The sequence below is a fragment of the Dioscorea cayenensis genome, chromosome 16 (genome assembly GCF_009730915.1).
Source record: "Dioscorea cayenensis subsp. rotundata cultivar TDr96_F1 chromosome 16, TDr96_F1_v2_PseudoChromosome.rev07_lg8_w22 25.fasta, whole genome shotgun sequence".
NCBI classification, from domain to species: Eukaryota; Viridiplantae; Streptophyta; class Magnoliopsida; order Dioscoreales; family Dioscoreaceae; genus Dioscorea; species Dioscorea cayenensis.
This window is the reverse complement of record NC_052486.1, coordinates 1,360,953-1,380,226: the sequence shown is the minus strand read 5'-3', so window position 1 is coordinate 1,380,226 and position 19,274 is coordinate 1,360,953. Positions and strand designations below refer to the sequence as shown.

General features: G+C 33.7%; 2 protein-coding genes across 5 annotated transcripts; both read left to right on the top strand.

Annotated features, from left to right (window-relative positions):
* The first annotated feature begins 599 nt into the window (after window positions 1-599).
* Window positions 600-10,610, top strand: LOC120278695 (E2F transcription factor-like E2FF). Of its 4 annotated transcripts, none has more exons than XM_039285424.1 (10): window positions 600-728; window positions 797-917; window positions 1,021-1,098; window positions 1,203-1,262; window positions 1,365-1,506; window positions 8,456-8,532; window positions 8,617-8,665; window positions 8,772-8,845; window positions 8,918-9,305; window positions 10,363-10,610. In XM_039285424.1, exons 1-10 carry the CDS (start codon window positions 646-648, stop codon window positions 10,467-10,469), a joined length of 1,179 nt encoding a protein of 392 aa, XP_039141358.1. In that variant the 5' UTR covers window positions 600-645; the 3' UTR covers window positions 10,470-10,610. The 4 variants fall into 4 exon arrangements, with proteins under 4 accessions (XP_039141358.1, XP_039141357.1, XP_039141359.1 ...); XM_039285423.1 differs by having other exon boundaries at window positions 8,617-8,692; XM_039285425.1 differs by having other exon boundaries at window positions 8,617-8,692; window positions 10,348-10,440.
* Window positions 10,611-13,150: 2,540 nt separating this feature from the next.
* Window positions 13,151-18,242, top strand: LOC120279536. Its single transcript, XM_039286459.1, has 3 exons — window positions 13,151-13,275; window positions 13,627-14,170; window positions 17,752-18,242. The coding sequence occupies exons 2-3, from the start codon at window positions 13,705-13,707 to the stop codon at window positions 17,799-17,801; spliced, it is 516 nt and encodes a 171-aa protein (XP_039142393.1). The 5' UTR covers window positions 13,151-13,275; window positions 13,627-13,704; the 3' UTR covers window positions 17,802-18,242.
* The last annotated feature ends 1,032 nt before the right edge of the window (window positions 18,243-19,274 follow it).

Below are 19,274 nucleotides of genomic sequence, written 5' to 3'. Positions count from 1 at the left end.
TTACCATTCAGATTACAACTGATGTAATGGCGTGGTAATTTTTTTAAATTAACGCGAATCAGACCCCTAAGAGCACTTATGTTACTTTCTTGTTTGCTCTTTATCTCTGACGGCATTTATATTATTTTTTTATTTCTTTTTTATTTGTACCCTTATTTTGGTGTGTATTTTTTTAACTCTCATTTTAAATTTTTTTTATAAATTTATAGTTTATCAAATTTTTTGTAAAAAACGATGATATAGATTGAATTAAGTTGAGGATATTTTCTAGAAATGTAACAAATTTGTGATATTGTTTCCATTTTATTAAAAAAAATTCAATCATCACACCGGAATATATTAAAATATTATTTTTTTAAAATATACACAAAATACCTTTTTTTTAATAAAAGGTTAATTTATTTTTTGAAATTTTTAAATAAAAATTAAAATAAAAAGTACACAAATTTTTTTTAATAAATAAAATAAAAGCTATAACAAATAATGATAAAAAGAAATCCAATACTAACAACCGCACTTTTTTACCCCCAATCATTTTCCCGCCCTTTTATTATTTAATATTAAAATTTTAAAATTATTAAATCAATCCATAATTATTGTGCACCCGCGAAACCCCATCAAAACATCGCCTTTTCGCCGGAATCCATGTGCTCCATCTTCGATCCGAGCGCCGTCCGCCACCAATCATACGATCGCAAGCAGAAGTCTCTCGGCCTCCTTTGCTCCAAGTTCGGATCTTTTCCTCATTTTTTTGTGATTTTTTTGTGATTTTTTTGGGTTACTTAGTGGTGTATAGCTTCGTGAAGCTGTATGATCGAGAGGGCGTTGATACGGTGGGTTTGGATGATGCGGCTAGGCAGCTGGGGGTGGAGCGGAGGCGGATCTATGACATTGTTAATGTTTTGGAGAGTGTGGGGGTGAGATCTGTGGATTTGGAATGAGATTTTGGTTTGTTGTTTCTAAGGGGTTTTCGTTTGATTTGTGATATATATATATTTTTTTTTAAATTTTTGTGTTTAGATCCTTGCTAAGGTGGGGAAGAATCGGTATTCCTGGATAGGGTTTTCGGGGATTCCTGATACCTTGCACGAGCTCAAGGTGCCATTTTTTTCTATAGGTTTTTTGGTTTTAGAAATTAGTTATTGTTATTATTATTGTGATAAATTTCGCGTCTGTTTCTCTTTTTGATTACTGTGAATTAGGAGGAAGCATTGAGGGAAATGCCGGGTTCTGCTGTGGATCTTGCTAGCTTAGAGCCAGAAGTATGTGATGATTGATTAATTTAGTTGGATGATAAAAGAAATTTAATTTTTTTTTTCATTGATTAGTTGTTTGGATTTAATTTTTTTAAAAATTTCTTAAAGGGGTTGGATGATGTGGGTGATCAAAACCCAAAAAGTTCTCAGAAATTTTTAGGTTCCAAGAGTTTGGAAAGTTTGGAAGAGAAAAAAGCAAGCTTGACTCCTTCATGCTGCACTACCAGTTCATCAATTACTTCCAAATCAGGTATTTTTTGTTCTTTTATGGGTTTATGGATTTTGATATTCTATAGGTGATCTTGAATGGCAAGAAAGTGTTTGTGTTTTGTGTGTATAATAAGTTATTTTGAGGATAATGAGATAATATGTAGAATATATTTATAACCTGATGAATTCATACTACTCTGCCAGCTCCTCAGTTAATGTCAAATTAGGTATTTCATGTTCTCAACTTCTTTGATGGATTAATGGATTAAAATGCATTATGCTTTGTTGAAGATAAGAATGCATTTGTATTTTGTGAGTATTAGGAATGAGTCTTTTGTGCTTGTTCATGTTCAGCAATGTCTTCATAATTTCCATCTAGTTGATCATCTTGACCAAACTTAACATCTTCATTTATTGGAGTAGTAGCATCATAAGGTGAAAACATACAGATTCAACTTAAAAATCTTGGACATCATCTTCAAGTTTCGTGGCTTCTTTGCTGAGTTTTTGTTGCCTTTTTTTAGCACATTTGATTCATTAAAATGAATGCCATGGCTTGTGATAATCTTGAAAGCTATTGGACCTTACAACCGGAATTCCTTCACATTTTTTGTAAAATCAGCAAACAAATACTTACCTTGACGATGACGACAACAATAACAACAAGCTGTTAGTTCTAACTGGTTGGGGTCGGTTGAAACACTTCCATGACCTTGGATCTAATTTATTTATTTGACAACTAGAGGCCAAAGCATATGCGTAACATTTTAAAATTTTCAAGTCACAATAATCATAAGAAGTCCCCATAACTTTTTTGGGTATCTTGGCTTGCAATTCCATCAAAAGTTGAGTGATTAACTAGGTAGCATGTTGTGTTCACAGCCTTCACTCAAGCTCTTGCTCCAAGATTGCATTGCTTAACATGCTTCTAGCCTGCTCCATCAATGTATGATTTATCTGCTTGGTTACATCATTTTGGTCTGCATAATAAACATTTGTGTAGTGCCTTAAGATGCTATTATCTTGCAATACTCCATAACATCACTTGACCTTGTACTTCATTCCATTATCTGAATCCACACTTGATCCACTTCTTGTTAAGGTTTCAACTTTGACTTTATAATGCTTGAAGGTTATAAACTCTTCACTTTTAGACTTCAAGAATGTCACCCATGCCTTTCTTCAATGTGTTTAGAGAGAATATTGTAATTTATATTGTAGGAGTACTCCACTTTAGACAACTAATCCATCCATTTAATGAGATGAGTACTAGTGAAACGGCGCATGTACATCTCCACAACGCAATTGACAACGTTTGTTTGTCCATTTGACTAGGGGTAATAGGCTACGTTGAAATAGAGCTTTTTGCCACTGAGGTTGAAGAGTTCCATTCAGAAGGCACTTGTAAAAGTGATATCTGACTAGTGGTAACCTAGTAATTTAAAAATCTAATCAAAGAACAATTGGTAGCACTAGGTTTGAGCAAATGGTAGTAAGTGATAATACTTTGAAAATCGATTTACAACCACAAGGATGACATTCTTGCCATGTGAAGTAGGTAGTTCTTCCACAAAGTCTAATGAACTGTTGGGCCATATATACTTAGGTATCATTAGTGGTAGAAGAATATCAGTTGATTGCAATGTCTTCATTTTGTGGCATTGGCACACATCATAAGCTCGGTGAAATCCTTGTTGTTTTATCACAATTCACTTTTTCGCTATCCTGAATAGAGTTTTTTTATAGCCTTTGTGTCCTTGGTTGTGTAGAGCTGTCATAAACATGTGAATTGAAGGTGAATTTGGGACTAGATACACCTGATTCTTATAAAACAACATCCTTGTTTGAAGTTCAATTGGTCTGCCATTGTTTTTGTTTTAATGCCCAAGATAAGTTGCTATTGCTCACATGAATAAACTCAATTGTGGTATAAAAATTGCAAGAACTGTGCCGTTGGAGCTGTGTTGGAGCTTCGTTGGAATGAGCATCCACTACAATGTTGTGTTGTCCTGCTTTAAATTCTTGGAGAATGAATAACCTATGATTTTCCACTGCTAATGTTGTGGCATCGTCTGAGTTCTTTGTTCCAACAAGAACTTCAAGCTATAATGGTTCGTGCGGACCAAGATGTGACCCTTCCTCAAGTAAGAGCGACATTGTTTGATGGGCTTATTAATAAGATCAACAAGTTCCTTCTCTTAAGTAGGTCGAATCTCAGTGATGCGCCTCTGCAGCCCTACTAAAAAAAGCGACAAGTTTGTTACCTTGCAATGAAATTGCACTAATCACGTGATCAAATGCATCACATTCAACAGGGTAAAAGGTTGTGAGAAATTTGGGTGTGTTAATGTTGGCTTGGTGGTTTTAGTAGTCTTGAGTTTGTCAACAGCTTGAAAAGATTGCTTTGTCTAGATAAAGGAATTTTTATGAAGCATGGTTGTCGAAAGTGTCACAACAAAACCATAATTGTGTAAGTCTTGATGGTTTCCTTAAAGAACTTTAGGAGATAAGGGATATCATGGTTGACTAGATTATTTAATAAGATATTAAAATTTGGGAAAATGTCAAATGTATGAAGAAAGTATCTTTGTTCCAATCTCTAAGAATAAAGGTGGCATCCAATATTGCAATACTATCGTGAAATTAAACTTATAAGCTATAGTATGAAGTTTTGGGAGAGAGTTATAGAGCAACCAGTGAGACGTGAAATTAGTGTTTCTATAAATCAATTTAGTTTTATGCCTGGAAGCTTTACTATAGAAGCTATCTACATTTTAATACAGTTAACGAAGAAGTATAAGGATAGAAAAAAAGATTTGCACATGATCTTTATTGACTTAGAAAAGGTGTATGATAGGGTACTTAGGGAGATCTTTTGGTGGGTTTTAGAATAGAAATAGGTTATTGTTACGTACATAGACCTAAGTAACTCTGTCACTAGCATTAGAACTGTGGGGGATTAGAGAGTTGCCTATTACTATAGGCCTACATCAAGACTCAATATTAAGACCTTGTTTGTTTATTTTAGTTTTGGATGAGCTGATGAAGCATGTGCAAGATCCAATCTCTTGGGGTATATTTTTTGCTGATGACGTGGTCTTCTTGATGAAAGTAAGGAATATGTCAATTTAGAATTAGAGGTGGAGAAACAAATTACAAGCGAAGGATTTCCAAGTAAAATAGGGTAAATATAGAATATTTGGATTGTAATTTCAGTTATAAGATGTGTAGAATTGAGGGAGGAGTTCGGATGAGTGTTATTGAACTTGGTTGAAGTAGAAGTTTTCGGTATCTAGGCTCTTATCATCTAAGATGACGGAGAGCTTGTAGATGACATCATAAATAGGATTAAAGCAGGATACGTAAAATGGAATAAAGTCTTTGGAGTTTTATGTGATCGTAGAGTACATTTTAGATTGAAAGATAAGTTTTATAAAGCGGGTCAGAATGTTGGATGGTTAAATAACATACTCAAAAGGTGAGCTGGTTAAGATGAGAATTTGAGATAGATGTCGAAACATTATTAGGAAAGACTAATTAAAGAATGAACTTATATGAAATAAATCAGGAGTGATGTCTATTAGTGATAAGAGAAAATCATTTAAGATGATATGGACATGTTCAGGGATGCCTAGTAGATGCCCCTGTAAGGATTGTAGAAGCACTTCAAGTTGATGATCATAAAAGAGACCGACCTAAAACGTGTTTAGTAGAAACTTTAGATGATATGTTTGTCCTTGGTTCATTTAGTTTTTGGCTTTTGATAGAATAGCATGGAAGTGAAATATTCATGTAGGCGACCCTAAATAGTTGGGATTGATGGCTTTTGTTGTTGTTGTTGCACACAAGGATGCCATGACAAATTTTCTTATTCATCAAGGCTTGGCAAGTTGAAGGAGCATTTGTTAACCTGAAAGATATGACCTGAAATTCAAAGTGGCTATGATGTGTGCGAAAAGTAGTTTTCTCCGCATCCGTCTCTTGCAACTGCACTTGCTAGTGACTTGTCCTCTAATCCAGCTTAGAGAAATACTAGGGTCCAAATAGTTCTTCCAACAAATCATTGATAACATGGATGTGAAATTTGTCCTTGGTTGTTTTCTCATGCAACTCTCTATACTTGATGCACATACACCAAAGTTTGTCCTTCCTAGGAACAAAAGGCATTAGAGAGAAGAATGGGGACTTTCTTGGTTGAATGATACCTTGCAAAAACGTAATTGAGCATTATTTCTCAATTTCATCTTTTTTGGTTTGGCCTTGTGAATATCAATATGGCCGGACTACCACCGGTTTTAGTTTTGGTTTTTGGGTAATGCGAAGATCACATTTTGCGGGAGGGGAGGAAGCTTTTGGGTTCCTGATACATAGATTTAAAGTCCCGTAGGAGCAGCGTCAAATCCACACTTTAGTTATTGCATGAATGTGTGCCGATGGGTATGTTCTGAAGGCTTGATGTCTTAACTCCACTTGTTTCCTATGGTTTGCGAAGGACATGCACATATCTGTAAAATCTCATGTGATGGGTTCCAAGGTTTTTTAACTACTTCACTCCCAAAACTACGCTAAAGTCACTTGACGAGAGAACTAACAGGCCAATAGTGAACAAGTATTTGCCTAACTATAGTAGAACTCCCTTGCACTGTGTCATACACCGCATCATTCAGGCAATAATTCACTACTACCAAGGGAGGTTCTCTACAAGCTCAGGCTAGAATTGTGAAAAGTTGAGTAGAATAACCTAGAGACTTACAGAGATATCTTATATCATGTAAATACTTATTGGTTTATGTAGAGAATTCTAGATGATCAATTGTAACCGTCAGGCTAGATTGATTTCTACCGTCCATTAAGGAGATGGAGTAGTATAAATACCCCGTGAGACACTTGTAAACACATATTCATAAGCAACATAAGCATTCTCCAAGTTTTCCAAATTACTTGTGCTTTCTTTACTTAGTCCTTTTTTCTTAAAAGCCTTCTATGTTTTAAAGTAGCACCAGCAACTTTGTTAGCATTTAGCTAAGGCAACCGGGAAAGTTCTGACTTGCTAATAAGTTTTACAAGCAAGTGCCTTGGTAGCCACTATTGGATGGTCACGTAAGTTTTAGTTTGCAAGACAAATTGGGAATCTACAAAATTGTGAGTATTGCCAGTCTGTTAAAATTAGGATGGAGTACCATTCAATTTGCCTTGTGGATGCATGGTTTGAATAGTGCTGATGCCAATGATGGCATTCAAAGAGATCTCTAGTCAATCTAGAAGCAATGTGGCTTTTGGTTGCTTCTCTCTGTCCTCGTTGGCAGTTTCTGTCCAAAACAATTTCTTAAAGCAGTGGCCTCATGTAAATAGCTCATCACAATTGAAGTAGAGTCCTTTGAGACATCATTCATGCATCTTTTCCTTGGTTAGGGATTCATGAATTTGGACTGCAAATTATTTTGAGTCCTAGTCATTTTGTTTGTCGTACTTCAATCAGTGGTGTCCAAGAAGGTTCCCCATTGTGTTCATAAAGACAGGATATGCTTATAGTAGTTGCTAAATCTGGTGGATGGTGGAACTCAACCTTAACAGCAATGTGGTCCAGTAATCCACTGATGTAGACTTCAATTTTTTGGGACTGAGTTAGGGCTTCAGCTTGAGAAATAAGCTGCTCAAATTTTCCTGGCAATTGGCCACAGATCCTTCTGTTATAGTTTCACAAATTCTCTTAGCTTATTGCTTTGGATGGGGGTGTCAAAGCATGGATGGCATTGTTGGGAGAATTCTTTGCATGAGGCTTGTGGTATGTCAGTCTCCATTTTAAAGAACTAGAGCTATGCATTGCCTTCCAAATGAAAGTAAGCAAGACTGAGTCACTCTTCTTCAAGTGTTTGTCGGTAACAGAAGAAGTGCTCATACTGACTCAGCCAGCCTAGAGTCATCCTGGCCATTGAAGAGGAATTTCAATTTTGTGAATTTAGGAACCATGGAACCTCCCTAGCAAGCCTCTGCTTTAGTGTTGCCAGCCATGCCCTTCCCCTTGTGGCCCAGGTTGCGACTCTCTTTTTTAGTCGGAAGTCTATAAGCCACAAAAACTGATAAGTTCATCCAGCCAACTGTTGAATGCTTCTTGACATGCCAAATTGGCTTCAGGCTTCTCTTGGAAGAGTTGTAAGATTTGGCCTAGTTGTTGCTGAATAAGGTCTCCCGTAACCAGCTACAATGATGCCAAGATGATTAGGTCTCTGGATATGGATCTGGTTATGGGTCTATGGATTGTGTACGCAGGTTGTGTGTAGGAAAGAATAGATGGTTGAGGGGAGGATTTCTTTCCTCAACCCATAGTTGCAAGGATCTGGCTTGTCAGAGAGAACTTATCTTGAGTTTTGAGTTATCAAAAACTGGACTGGATTTTGAACATGGTTGTGTTATTTATGCTGTTGTCTTTTAAATACAGCTCTGGTGGAACAACCATCCTACAAATAAGAAACATGGGAAAATAAATGGGCTAGTGGAGGCTAACTTCCTACAACATAGGAATTGAAAAGCAATGGAAACATTCTTGAAGCAGATAAATAAATGCAGAACAAGAAAAAGGGGCAAATTTAGTTGTGCCACATTACTTGATTACTCCTGGCCATGCTTCAATCGCTTCTGTGCTCCTATATTGAGCCATCATCTATTTTTTAGGTACAAACTTTTGTCCATGAACTATATTTGGAAATTAATTTAGGTCCCTAAAAAGATAAGAAGTGTTTGTTTTGGTGCAATTTTAAAAAATATTTTTGAATAGTTACTGAAGTGGCTAAATTTTCCATAGTTTAGGGACTATTTCCTGCATTCTTATTCTTAGCTTCAGGGCCAAATAAACAACCTTTTGGTTTTCAAGAAACCATGGGAATATATCGGTATAGTTTCGAAGACCAGAAGTGCCATTTCGCCTTGTCTTTTTTATATAGAATATATCTTTTTCATGTCTGATCCTCTTTGTATGTTTTGCTTGCCAGTAACTAACGACAACAAGAAAGAGAAATCACTCGGTCAGCTCACCCAGAATTTTGTCAAGTTGTTCCTCATAAGTAATGTATGCATTCTAATTTTCCACATTCTAACTACTACTCAAATTTATTTGTTATACTGAGAAATGAGAATGTTTTCATGTCTACGGGCTGATACAATATCCCTTGATGAAGCTGCCAAGATGCTACTAGGCGATGGTCAGGATTCATCCCAAATTAAAATGAGTAAATTCTCCCTCCCATTTTATGCACTTGGTTAAACATGCATCATCAAATTGATAACTCAGCCTGTTTTCTTTTCAAGGCAATAATGCCGCTAAGGTTAGGCGACTATATGACATAGCAAATGTGTTGTCTTCAGTGAATCTTATTGAGAAGGTAAGCTTCAAGAAATTCTCACTCAAAAAGGTTGAAAGAGAATTGGAAACTAATCATCAATCTTTGTTCCAGACACAACAACCGGAGAATAAGAAACCTGCATTTAGGTGGTTGGGATATCCGAAAACCGATAACAAAGTGGAGGTTGCTACACCAGAGGCCAAAACTAAATCTAAAAGAGTGTTTGGAACTGATATTACGACAAAAGCGGACTTCAGTAGGAACAAAACACTATCCATGGAAGAGAAGAAGCACGGTGGTCCGCAAATGACAGAAAAAGACCCGAAGGATTGCAATCCAGTCAAGCGAAGGAAATTACAAAGCATGAAAGACTATGATTTTGGACCTTTCTCACCTGTTAAAGTGGCAAAAGAAAGTAGCCACACACAGAATAAAAATGAAGGAGCTGAGAATTTGGAGAATTTGACTTCCTGTTTGCGACCTCAATATAAAAACCCAGGTGTGCGTAACGATTCCTTTCTAAATTGTGCTAGATATGATTGATTTCCTTTCATTCTGATCACTCTCATGCTTGTTATTGTTTCATTTTCATTGCGACATTGCGATCAAAGGTAAGATACATCTGACATCAATTCAAACGCAAACCAGGAAAAATCTTATAAATTTCAAGTCAACGTTATATGTATTTATGGATCATGAATGTTTTCTGAATGTGTTATTCTTTCCGTCAGTGCCCTCTTTAACTCTTTCATCAAGAGTAAGAAAAGTAGTTGGAATTAGATATTTTATGAACATTTAGCTTATTTTTCCTATTTTGTCCATTTCTTTCTTCATTCACTAAGCTTGTGCATTAAAGATGGTAGTGGTGGAAATAATGTATATTTAAGTTGATTGGTAAAATTAATTTTGAAAATTAACATTTAAATTAGTTATATGGACAAGTTAATTTGGGACGTAGACTTTTAGAACTTGATAGTTATAACAAGAACGAGTAAAAATCGTGGCAGTTAACCAAACCATGCTCATATTTTAATTTAGATATTAAACTTCAATTTGTATCTTTTTTATTACCCTACTTCAATTTGATTTCAACGAAAGGATACCCGATGGATTTTGGTGAGAAATGTTTACCGTGGACACCAGATAAGCCACTTGGAGGCGTTTGGACACGTCATTTGTTGATGTGGACTAGTCACGTCACCTTAAAAGTTATGCCAGCATAAAATTTATTGGCACTTGGATAGATGATGTGCCCTTGGGGGCGACAAAGCTAGTCCACATCAGCATATAACATGCCAAATGCGTTCCACGTGATTTATCCGGTGTCCACATTTGACATTTTTCATCAGAATCGCTCAGGTATCCTCTCGTTGAAATCAAATCGAAATAGGGTGATAAAAAAGATATATAGTTTGGTGACCTTTCAAGATTTTTACACTCAGTATATAGAGTTAAAAGAGTGATTTACATGCAAAACATCGTCTTTCAATGGATTATGTGTACAATTAACCTATAAAACTATGTCATTAACAAATGTACAGTTGTTTCTTGAGCAGGTCTGAATTCCTTATTCATGCATTATTTCCAAGCTTGGGAGTCATGGCACAAAGAAAGCACAGAGATCAATCATAAAAATCCCTTCTCTGAGTTTCCAGGGGATTGATTACTGTTCTTGAACACTGAACAAAGATGATTGTTTATGAAAATTTTTCTTGTGTTTTGTGTATTGCGTGTAGTTGTTTGTCTGTTAATCCTTGTATTAATCACTGTACTCTTCAAGAAGTATATGATGAAATAAGTTGATAAATTGCCAAATATGTTTTTGCATGAGATTTGCAGTTTGGTTCTTCAAATATATTATAATGAATTTAACCCAAAACTGATGAACCATTGCTACCTAGTTTGTTGATGGGTAATGTGCTAAAATTATTATTAGTGTTATCAGATGTGTGAAGTTATTTTTACCAAGTAGATTTACTGAATAAGTTTTTTGTGAATGTTAATTTGTCATCAATTTTTTTTTTTAATATAAATTCAAATTTAAACTTAAAAATTCTTAAATTTTTAAAAATTAAAAAAAAAATTCAACCATATCTAAAATCCTAAAATTTTAAATGGAAAAAATTATAAAATCCTATATCTAAAAATCTAAATTTTTAAATCATATATAATAAATATTAAACCCTAAATTCTAAGCTCTAAATCCTAAATAATTTTGATGGTTTAAAATTTAAGGTTTAGCGAGTGAGTTTTCGGTTTATTATTTATGTATTTTTCATGATTTTAAGAATTTTATTTAATATTAATATTATTATTAATATTATTAAAATCTACTGTCTGGGAGCTATTTCTTTAAAATAATTTGTTTTTATTATAATATTCTCCACTTGTCTTACTCTCCACCCTTTGAAATATGATTTTTAATAAATGTGACAAACCATTGCCTGTCTTTTTTATTAAATTTGTGTGTTGGGTCAATTCAGTTAGTTTCCACTTTAAAATCTAGACAAAGAAGTACATGTGAGAAATATTGAAACTGTTCTTTCTAGTTGTACTAGTTTCCTGGAATATGTGGAAGAATTCAACAGCAACTCTTATTGAATTATTTGACCTTATTATAATAAATATTTCCAGCAAAAAAGTATATGGAAAAGTTGGGACCGAACATTTTTTTTTTCCGGTTATAAATATTAAAATAGTATCTCTATTTTATGTTTTTCGTCCTTTTAGTCTCTGTAATATAAAATCCGTCTTTTTTGGTCTTCGTACTTACACATTTCCATTCTTTAACTGACGATCCGCCTTTTTGATCCTCGTATTTACACATTTTTATCTTTTTTGATCCTTTTAGTTGACAACTGTTCAACAGTTGGAGAGACAAAAAAAATGAATTCATCATCTATAAAATGGTAATGTGTAAATACGAGAACAAAATAAGCGGATTTTATGCTACAGGGACTAAAAAAAGAAAAAACACAAAATAAAAGGATAATTTTGATATTTTTACCTTTATTGTTTACTAACTTTTAAAAAATGCAAATTTCTTTCTTCTCTGATTTAATTAAAATATCACCATTCATCTCTAAACATTTATGGTCAAGTTCTCAATCAGTTAATTAGTAATAAGAATTTTTTTGTATAAATATTTTTTAAAAATTTGAAATTACACTCATAAGCTTACCATTATTTATCACTAATATTGAGTGTTCTCTGATATTTCTATTTTTCAAGTTATAATTTATGAAATAATGATATATTTTTAAGAATATATTCTTCCGTATGGTTATTGTATTTATTTTAAAATATAGATAATACAGAGTATTAGAGTAACCTTGTAGTTTGTATACAAAAGAAAATTACTTACTAGTCCTTGGAACTTTTTGTTTATTCCAATAAATCTTTCTGACAAAAAATTATCATTTGTTGTCCTTTCTTTTTACAACAAGTTCCATTTCATCCCTTCCATCACTTTTGGAAGTTCGAATTCTGTTCGATAATACATAAATTTGAATAGATTCGCCAAATAGTAAATGGATACACTAAAAACCAAAAAACAAAATTAAAAACTGAAGGTGATGTAAGAATAATATAACAAAGTATCAAAACCAAAGAACAAAACTAAAACTTGAATGTGATGTAAGCATAGTAAATCCAAGGTTATCTAGCTATTAGACTTAAAAATAATTTTGAGAAGAATGAGGGACTTCCAAGAGATTTGAAAAAAAATCAAAAGTTTTTTTTTTGGGCCAATAGTAAATTGGTTTGGACCTTTTAAGCAATTCCTAAAAAAAAAAAAATTTTTTTTTTTAATATTTAATTTGATGGAAAATTGAATCTACTAAAAAAATAATTTTATGAAATTCATCCGACAAAGTTTTAGCTTACGTCAGCAAATCCTGATTAAAACAAACAATATTTTGGGTTCCATGTGAATAATTACTAATCATATTTTATTTCAATTTGAAAAAAAATGATAATTATGTCCCCTAAAATTATTATTATTATTATTCTGAATATACATATATATATATATATCCATATAAATTATAATATAAATAATTCTAAACTTGAAGTAGAAGTTATATGTTTCAAGTTTAAAATTTTTTATTATTTAAAAAATTGCAGCAAAAATAATAAAAAACTAATTTTTCTTTATTTTTAAAAATTTCAATTTATTATTTTATTCAAATGATTGGGGACTGGTGTGGGCCAATACTCGGACGGTCAGGATTTATTGAAAGCGACCTGAGATTCAATCCTGAGCGTTCGATGGCTCATCAGGCTTTGAACTGAAGGGCTATAAATATGAGCTCTTGCCCGTTTGCACGGCCTCACAATCCTCTCTTGGTTCACGTCAACCACTGCGTCACCATCGCTTCTCGTCCTCTCTCCGGCGATCGCCGGCGGAAAGCTCGTGAAGAGTTGATGGCCGTCCTGTTGGTCTTGGGGTTCTGAATAGTTGAGAAGAGGTAGTGTTTGAAGAGTCGGATTTTGTGACTCTGTTTTCGATTTGGGGTTTGGTGATTTCTTAGGTTTTAATTCGATTTCTTTGTTAATTAGCTTTTTTTTTTAGTTAAATCGTAGGGATTTTTGGATTTTTTATTTTTTTTTGCATTTCTTTTGTGGTTTTCTTAGTGAATTATCTGAAATTAAGGTAATTGATTCATTGTTCATTTGTTTTTGGGGTTTATTAGATCTTTTTGGGGAGAAATAGAAGAAGAATTTCGAGTAGAACTCAAGTGTAGGGTTAAAATTTCTTTTTCCTTTGGATTTATGGATATGTTTGAATGATTTAAAGTGGGGGTTTTTCACCGGTACAGGCTCTAGCGAGAATTTGTTTTTAGTTTTGATTCTTTGGCTCAATTCTTCGGCGCAATTCTTGGTTTTTAATAATCTCGATGGCGGTGGCCTTAACGAGGATCTCTTGGTGGCCGTTTGGACGGAAGGAGAGCAAACCGGCGGCGCCGGCGAATCCGTCGCTGAGTTCGTCTGCAGACTTCGGATTAGGGTTCCGAGAGCCGGACTCGTTGAAGTTCCCGTCGGTGAAGGGACCGGGAATGAGGTCCTCTTCAAGGAGGGTCAAGAAGAAGTGGCGGAGTAGGGAGGAGAGGAAGATTGATAGGGAGTATGATCTTGTTCTTGTGCCCTCTGACGGTGGCTGCTTGTCGGGGTCTGAGTCTGATGATTCGGACTGGTCTATTGGTTGGCTGGAGCCACATTCTGCTGATTTCGTCAGTGATACTGAATCGGAGAACAGTTTTGCTGTCCTTGTACCATGCTATGGCCGTGGCCGCTGTGAGATGGTGGAGAGCCCCAAACATCACTTGTTTGGTGAGGTTGATTTTGCAAATGCAGGTTCTTCTGGTAAGAACTTTTGATGATTTTTCTTGTTAGTAATTATATCCTGTTTGTTTACCTTCAATCAATGAGGCCATTTATACTTATGCTTATGCTTTTTGCATTGTTGTCGTGTTGGATATGGATTATTTGCTTTGATTACTTGCCCACTTTCTGATTTCGAACATCCGGAATTGTTTGAGATTGTCTTTTCGAACATAGTCACCTTTAAGTTTATTCCATTGCTTATGGAACTTTTGATACTAATATTATGTGTCGATTGTTATGGAGGTTGGTGGTGTTTTTCTTCCAAAAGGTCGACTAACTTTTTTTTGCTGTTTGCATTGTCACCTTGGTGTAGATATGGATAATTTGTTCTGATTGCTTGGGCACTTTCTGTTTCTGATTTCGAACATCCGGAATTGTTTGAGATTGTCTTTTTCGAACATAGTCACCTTTAATTTTATTCCATTGCTTGTGGAAACTTTTGATACTAATATTATGCGTCGATTGTTATGGAGGTTGGTGGTGTTTTTCTTCCAAAAGGTCGACAAACTTAATTTTTTGCTGTTTGCATTGTCGCCTTGGTAGATATGGATAATTTGCTCTGATTGCTTGGGCACTTTTTGATTTCAAACATCCGGAATTGTTTGAGATTGTCTTTTCGAACATAGTCACCTTTAATTTTATTCTGTTGCTTATGGAAACTTTTGATACTAATATTATGCGTCGATTGTTATGGAGATTGGTGGTGTTTTTCTTCCAGAAAGGTCGACAAACTTAACTTTTTGCTGTTTGCATTGTCGCCTTGGTAGATATGGATAATTTTCTTTGATTGTTTGCGCACGTTCTGATTTTGAACATCATGCATTGGTCTGGGATTTTATTTAAGAACATAGTCACCTTAAATCTTATTCCATTGCTCATGGAACCTTTGATTTTAGTATTACTTGTCAATAGTTATGATGTTCGGTGCTGCTGTTTTCTCCCAAAAGATGTATTTGTGTTTTATCTACAGAAGGAGCTTCGCCATTCTATGATTCATGATTTCTTTAGAAACTGAGCATTGTGTAAAATGATGTACTTCGTTCCCTAGCTTATGAATATAACACACACACACACACACACAAAAAAAAAAGCTCCTCTTGAAAGTTTGTTAAAGAAATTCCAGTAGAACCAGTTTATTATTATACAGTTTTGTGAGGGATTGTTTTACACCAGCAATGCGTAAAATGAGGGCTTTGTACAAATATATCATACATTGATACTGAGGTCAACATGTGACTAGAAGTTTCCTAAGAATATGAAATAGGATTTCAGGTTTATTGTTTTGCCAAAGAGTAAAGGTTTTGCTTCACAAAATACACTGTTTGATTTTCCAATATGCTAGTTTGACTAAAATGGTATGATATGGCTCTGGCCATTGAAGTTGCCACATTATCGAGCCCCCAATTGCTTATTTGATGATTGTTTAGCTCTATCACGAACTATGTAATTGTTAGTATAGTAATTTTATTAACATAATAGTGCCAGTGGTTATCTCTCTTGTCGATGGTTTAACACTAAGCTTTCAAATGATTAAGTGAATTATAGCTCTAGGAGATAGGTATACCTTTTAGAAGGAAAAAAGCCAAGCATTTGCCAGCCTCTAGATGATACTGGGAACAAACATATGAGTTTATGATAACCAATGTGTCAAGGTGGACCATCATGCCATGATGGGTAGTATTTGTTCCTGGTCCTACATAAAAATGATATGTTCTATTTTTGGATGCATATGTAGGTACTCTCATTTTCTTGAACCTCCTAACTTCCTTTGCAGAACTATTATGATTGATGATTGTTATATAATCACTGTTGGTGTCAAGAAAAAGCATGTTGAACCTAGAACCTATCTCATGTCTATAATCTTTAATACTGTTAACCTTGCTTGTCTATGGTAGAAAACAATGAGAAGTTGCTTTCAAGAATCATACCCTATCTCCAAGATGACTCGACCCTTACTCTGCAAAAAAAAGGAATAATTAATTAATTATTAATTAATTCCTTCCCCTATTTGAGGAGGTTCTTAGGCTACACTACATATCATGCCAACCATGCAATTCACATCACTCATCTGCTCAGAGTGTATGGGAAAAAGTGCTTGAAACTCTTCATTAGTTTATGCAACTTGACATTATTTCAAGAAGACTTAGGTTTAAAGGTTTATAGTAGCATTCATTTTTATGTTGTGCACTGAATGTGTTATTGTTTTCAGGTTTCTTCTTGTATTTGTCTCGTGTGAATTTGAAGCTTTTGGACTTATTTCCATTCCTAGACATATTACTATTGAGCCCAGGATGGTTGTTGGAGATGTCTTTTCGGTATTTACATTTCTTAATTAGTAAAAGTCATGTTTGGAGCACTGGTGGAAGTTCTAGACATGTTACTATATATTGATGCTACTAATAGATTAGGAACATGTTTTATTTGGATAAACTAAAAAAATGTCACATAAATGGGTCTTTTTTCAATTTTATTGCTTTTGATAATCCAGTCAGTTGTACATTCAAGGATGTTCCACAATTTGAAGCATTGATAGAGTCGGGATACCTTTGTAGTGTAGTCCTCAGTCACTGTATATCACATGCTATTCAGTCTTAATTTCTTTGGGATGCTTGCGATTGTGTTCAATGGCCTAGCAAGTTTAATGTTCAGCATTTTTGGATTTAAAGAACTGATGATATTTCTGATTTTTTTAATTTAATATTTTTTTTTTATTTTTTGTTAAGTAAACAATTAGTAGAGTTCATCCCCAACCTTGTTGAGTGTTTAGCTTGGCTATGATTGTCTGTGTTCTATGCCATGCTATATACTTTACACGATAATTGTTCTTTTTGTTACTTAATCCCTCTACTAACTTACGTTGTTGGACAATCTGAAGCGGTGCTATCCTTTGAAATTTTTTCGGTTCCATTACCATCACAAAAAAATTTATTAATCTAGATTTCCAGTTTTAGTAATGATTCATTCTGCTTGGATACTATTGGTTGAAATGGTTATATATACTATACAGTTACACAAATTATGTAAAATCTTCATTTTCAGATTTTTTGTGAAAATACAAACATTTTGAACATATGTTTCTAGGGTCTTTTTACATGTATAAATGATTTTCTTGTTTGAAAACATGACTATATGTTGATGACTTGTGAAATGGGATAGAATCCAAGATTTCAAATAGTCATTTTGTATATTCAGCGCCTACTAGCCCTTCCTAGCTGCTCCTGTCAATTTTGGATAGAAAATTAGGGTTTTTTTTTTTTTTTAAAAAAAAATAGAGTTTGTTCTCTATGCCTTTAAACTGTTAGGGTTTAGGAAGCTGCTCTTAGATCAAAACCAAGTCCTGTGAAATCATTACTGTAAGACTCACATTTTATCTGTTACAGTTGAGTTTTATTCTATCTTGTAGTATTAAGCAATTAATTTTCCTTATATTTTGCTCTCGTGTTTGTATGTTAAATTAACTCTCCAAATCAAGGAAATGGCTTTACCTTTTCAAACATCAACCGCAAATAATATTTGTCCGAATCTACAGTTTCGACTTACAAAGTTCATTTCCTGTGCAGATCTCAAGAACTATTTGGAGCCGTGGCCATCTTCTCGCCCAACCGTATAATGCCTTAAGCTAATTTCATTCTCAGCTTGGCTCTTTCAAAGATGCTTCCTTATCGACAATCCTAAACTTTTAGCAGGATATAAAATCCCAACCTATAAAAGAAAAAAAAAAGAAAAGAAAAAAAAAATCACAAGAGATAGGTGGAAGAAGGTATGTGAAATTACCGAACTTTCTTATTTCATCATCTCTTGCTTTGCTTAATCACTTATATAACCTCCGGCTTTTCATTCTCGAACTCTGGATTTACTTCCATTATGTACATGTAGATATATGCTTTAGTGTGCAGACAGATGTTTATGTAAATATATGATGACTTAATGTAAGTATCGAAAAGAAGTATCGAAGCTTATTTCATGATCTCTGTCTTGAAAGGCCAAACTGCTGCTAGTAGCCTGTATGTAAGACAGCTTTTCTGCTCTATGTATACAAAAAAATTTATCAGCTTCTTAACTTTTTCAGTTTGCATGCGCTGATCATATATATATATATTTGTTAATTGTTTATGAAGTTAAATTGTTGTCAGTTTTTTTTACTTGTATTACTGTTGATAGATATATGGTACTTGATGAATCATAAAGTTAATCATGCTTGCTTTCAACTTGGTTTGACAGTGTTGATGTGTTTATAAAAACAAGTACTTTTGTTTTAATGTTTTATCTTAGTGTTTTAAACCATAAAGTTTCTGGGTTTTTTAAAAAAAATGATTTTTTTTTTAATGTTTTGGGATAAATATGGCTTCTAATAAACTTGGGAAAACTATTTAGTTTTTCTTTTAAATTATATGTAATAATTTAATACATATTTACCTTTTAATAAGTTTTTTTTAAAATTTATTTTAATGAGATGAGATCTGTCATCATATGATATTTTTATTATATGTAGCGGTGCATGCTAAGAACCAAAATTTGCTCCTTTTCTAAGACAAATATATACTTAGATAAAAGTTGGGTGGTATTTTTATGGCTATTTTAATTTGATACATAGAACCAATATAATATATGTCTAAATATATATTTATAGTATAGTAATTAACAACCGTTTGATCATAATTTTAATAAGACCTTTTTAGTTTTTTTTTTAAAAAAAAATCTAAGATTGTATTTAGAGAATTTATTATAATGTGTGTGTATATATATATATATATATATATATATATAAAGAGAGAGAGAGAGAGAGAGGACATGTGTAGCACGTGAGTGACAGCTCTATATACATATGATACAGTTTGCAAAGGGCTTTCTTTATCTTCAAAGAAATAAAATGGTGACAGATGGGAAATTTGTCTTGAATTTCTATATTAATCAAAGTCTTGTCTAAAGATATAATGTTGTGAATCATAAACAATGAATATGGAAAGACAATTTGGTAATGTTACTACTACTAACACTGCTTTTTTGGTTAATATTTCTTAGTTTGATAATTTTATAAATATCGATAGATCACAACTTTCAACTATTATTGTGAGAATAAAAT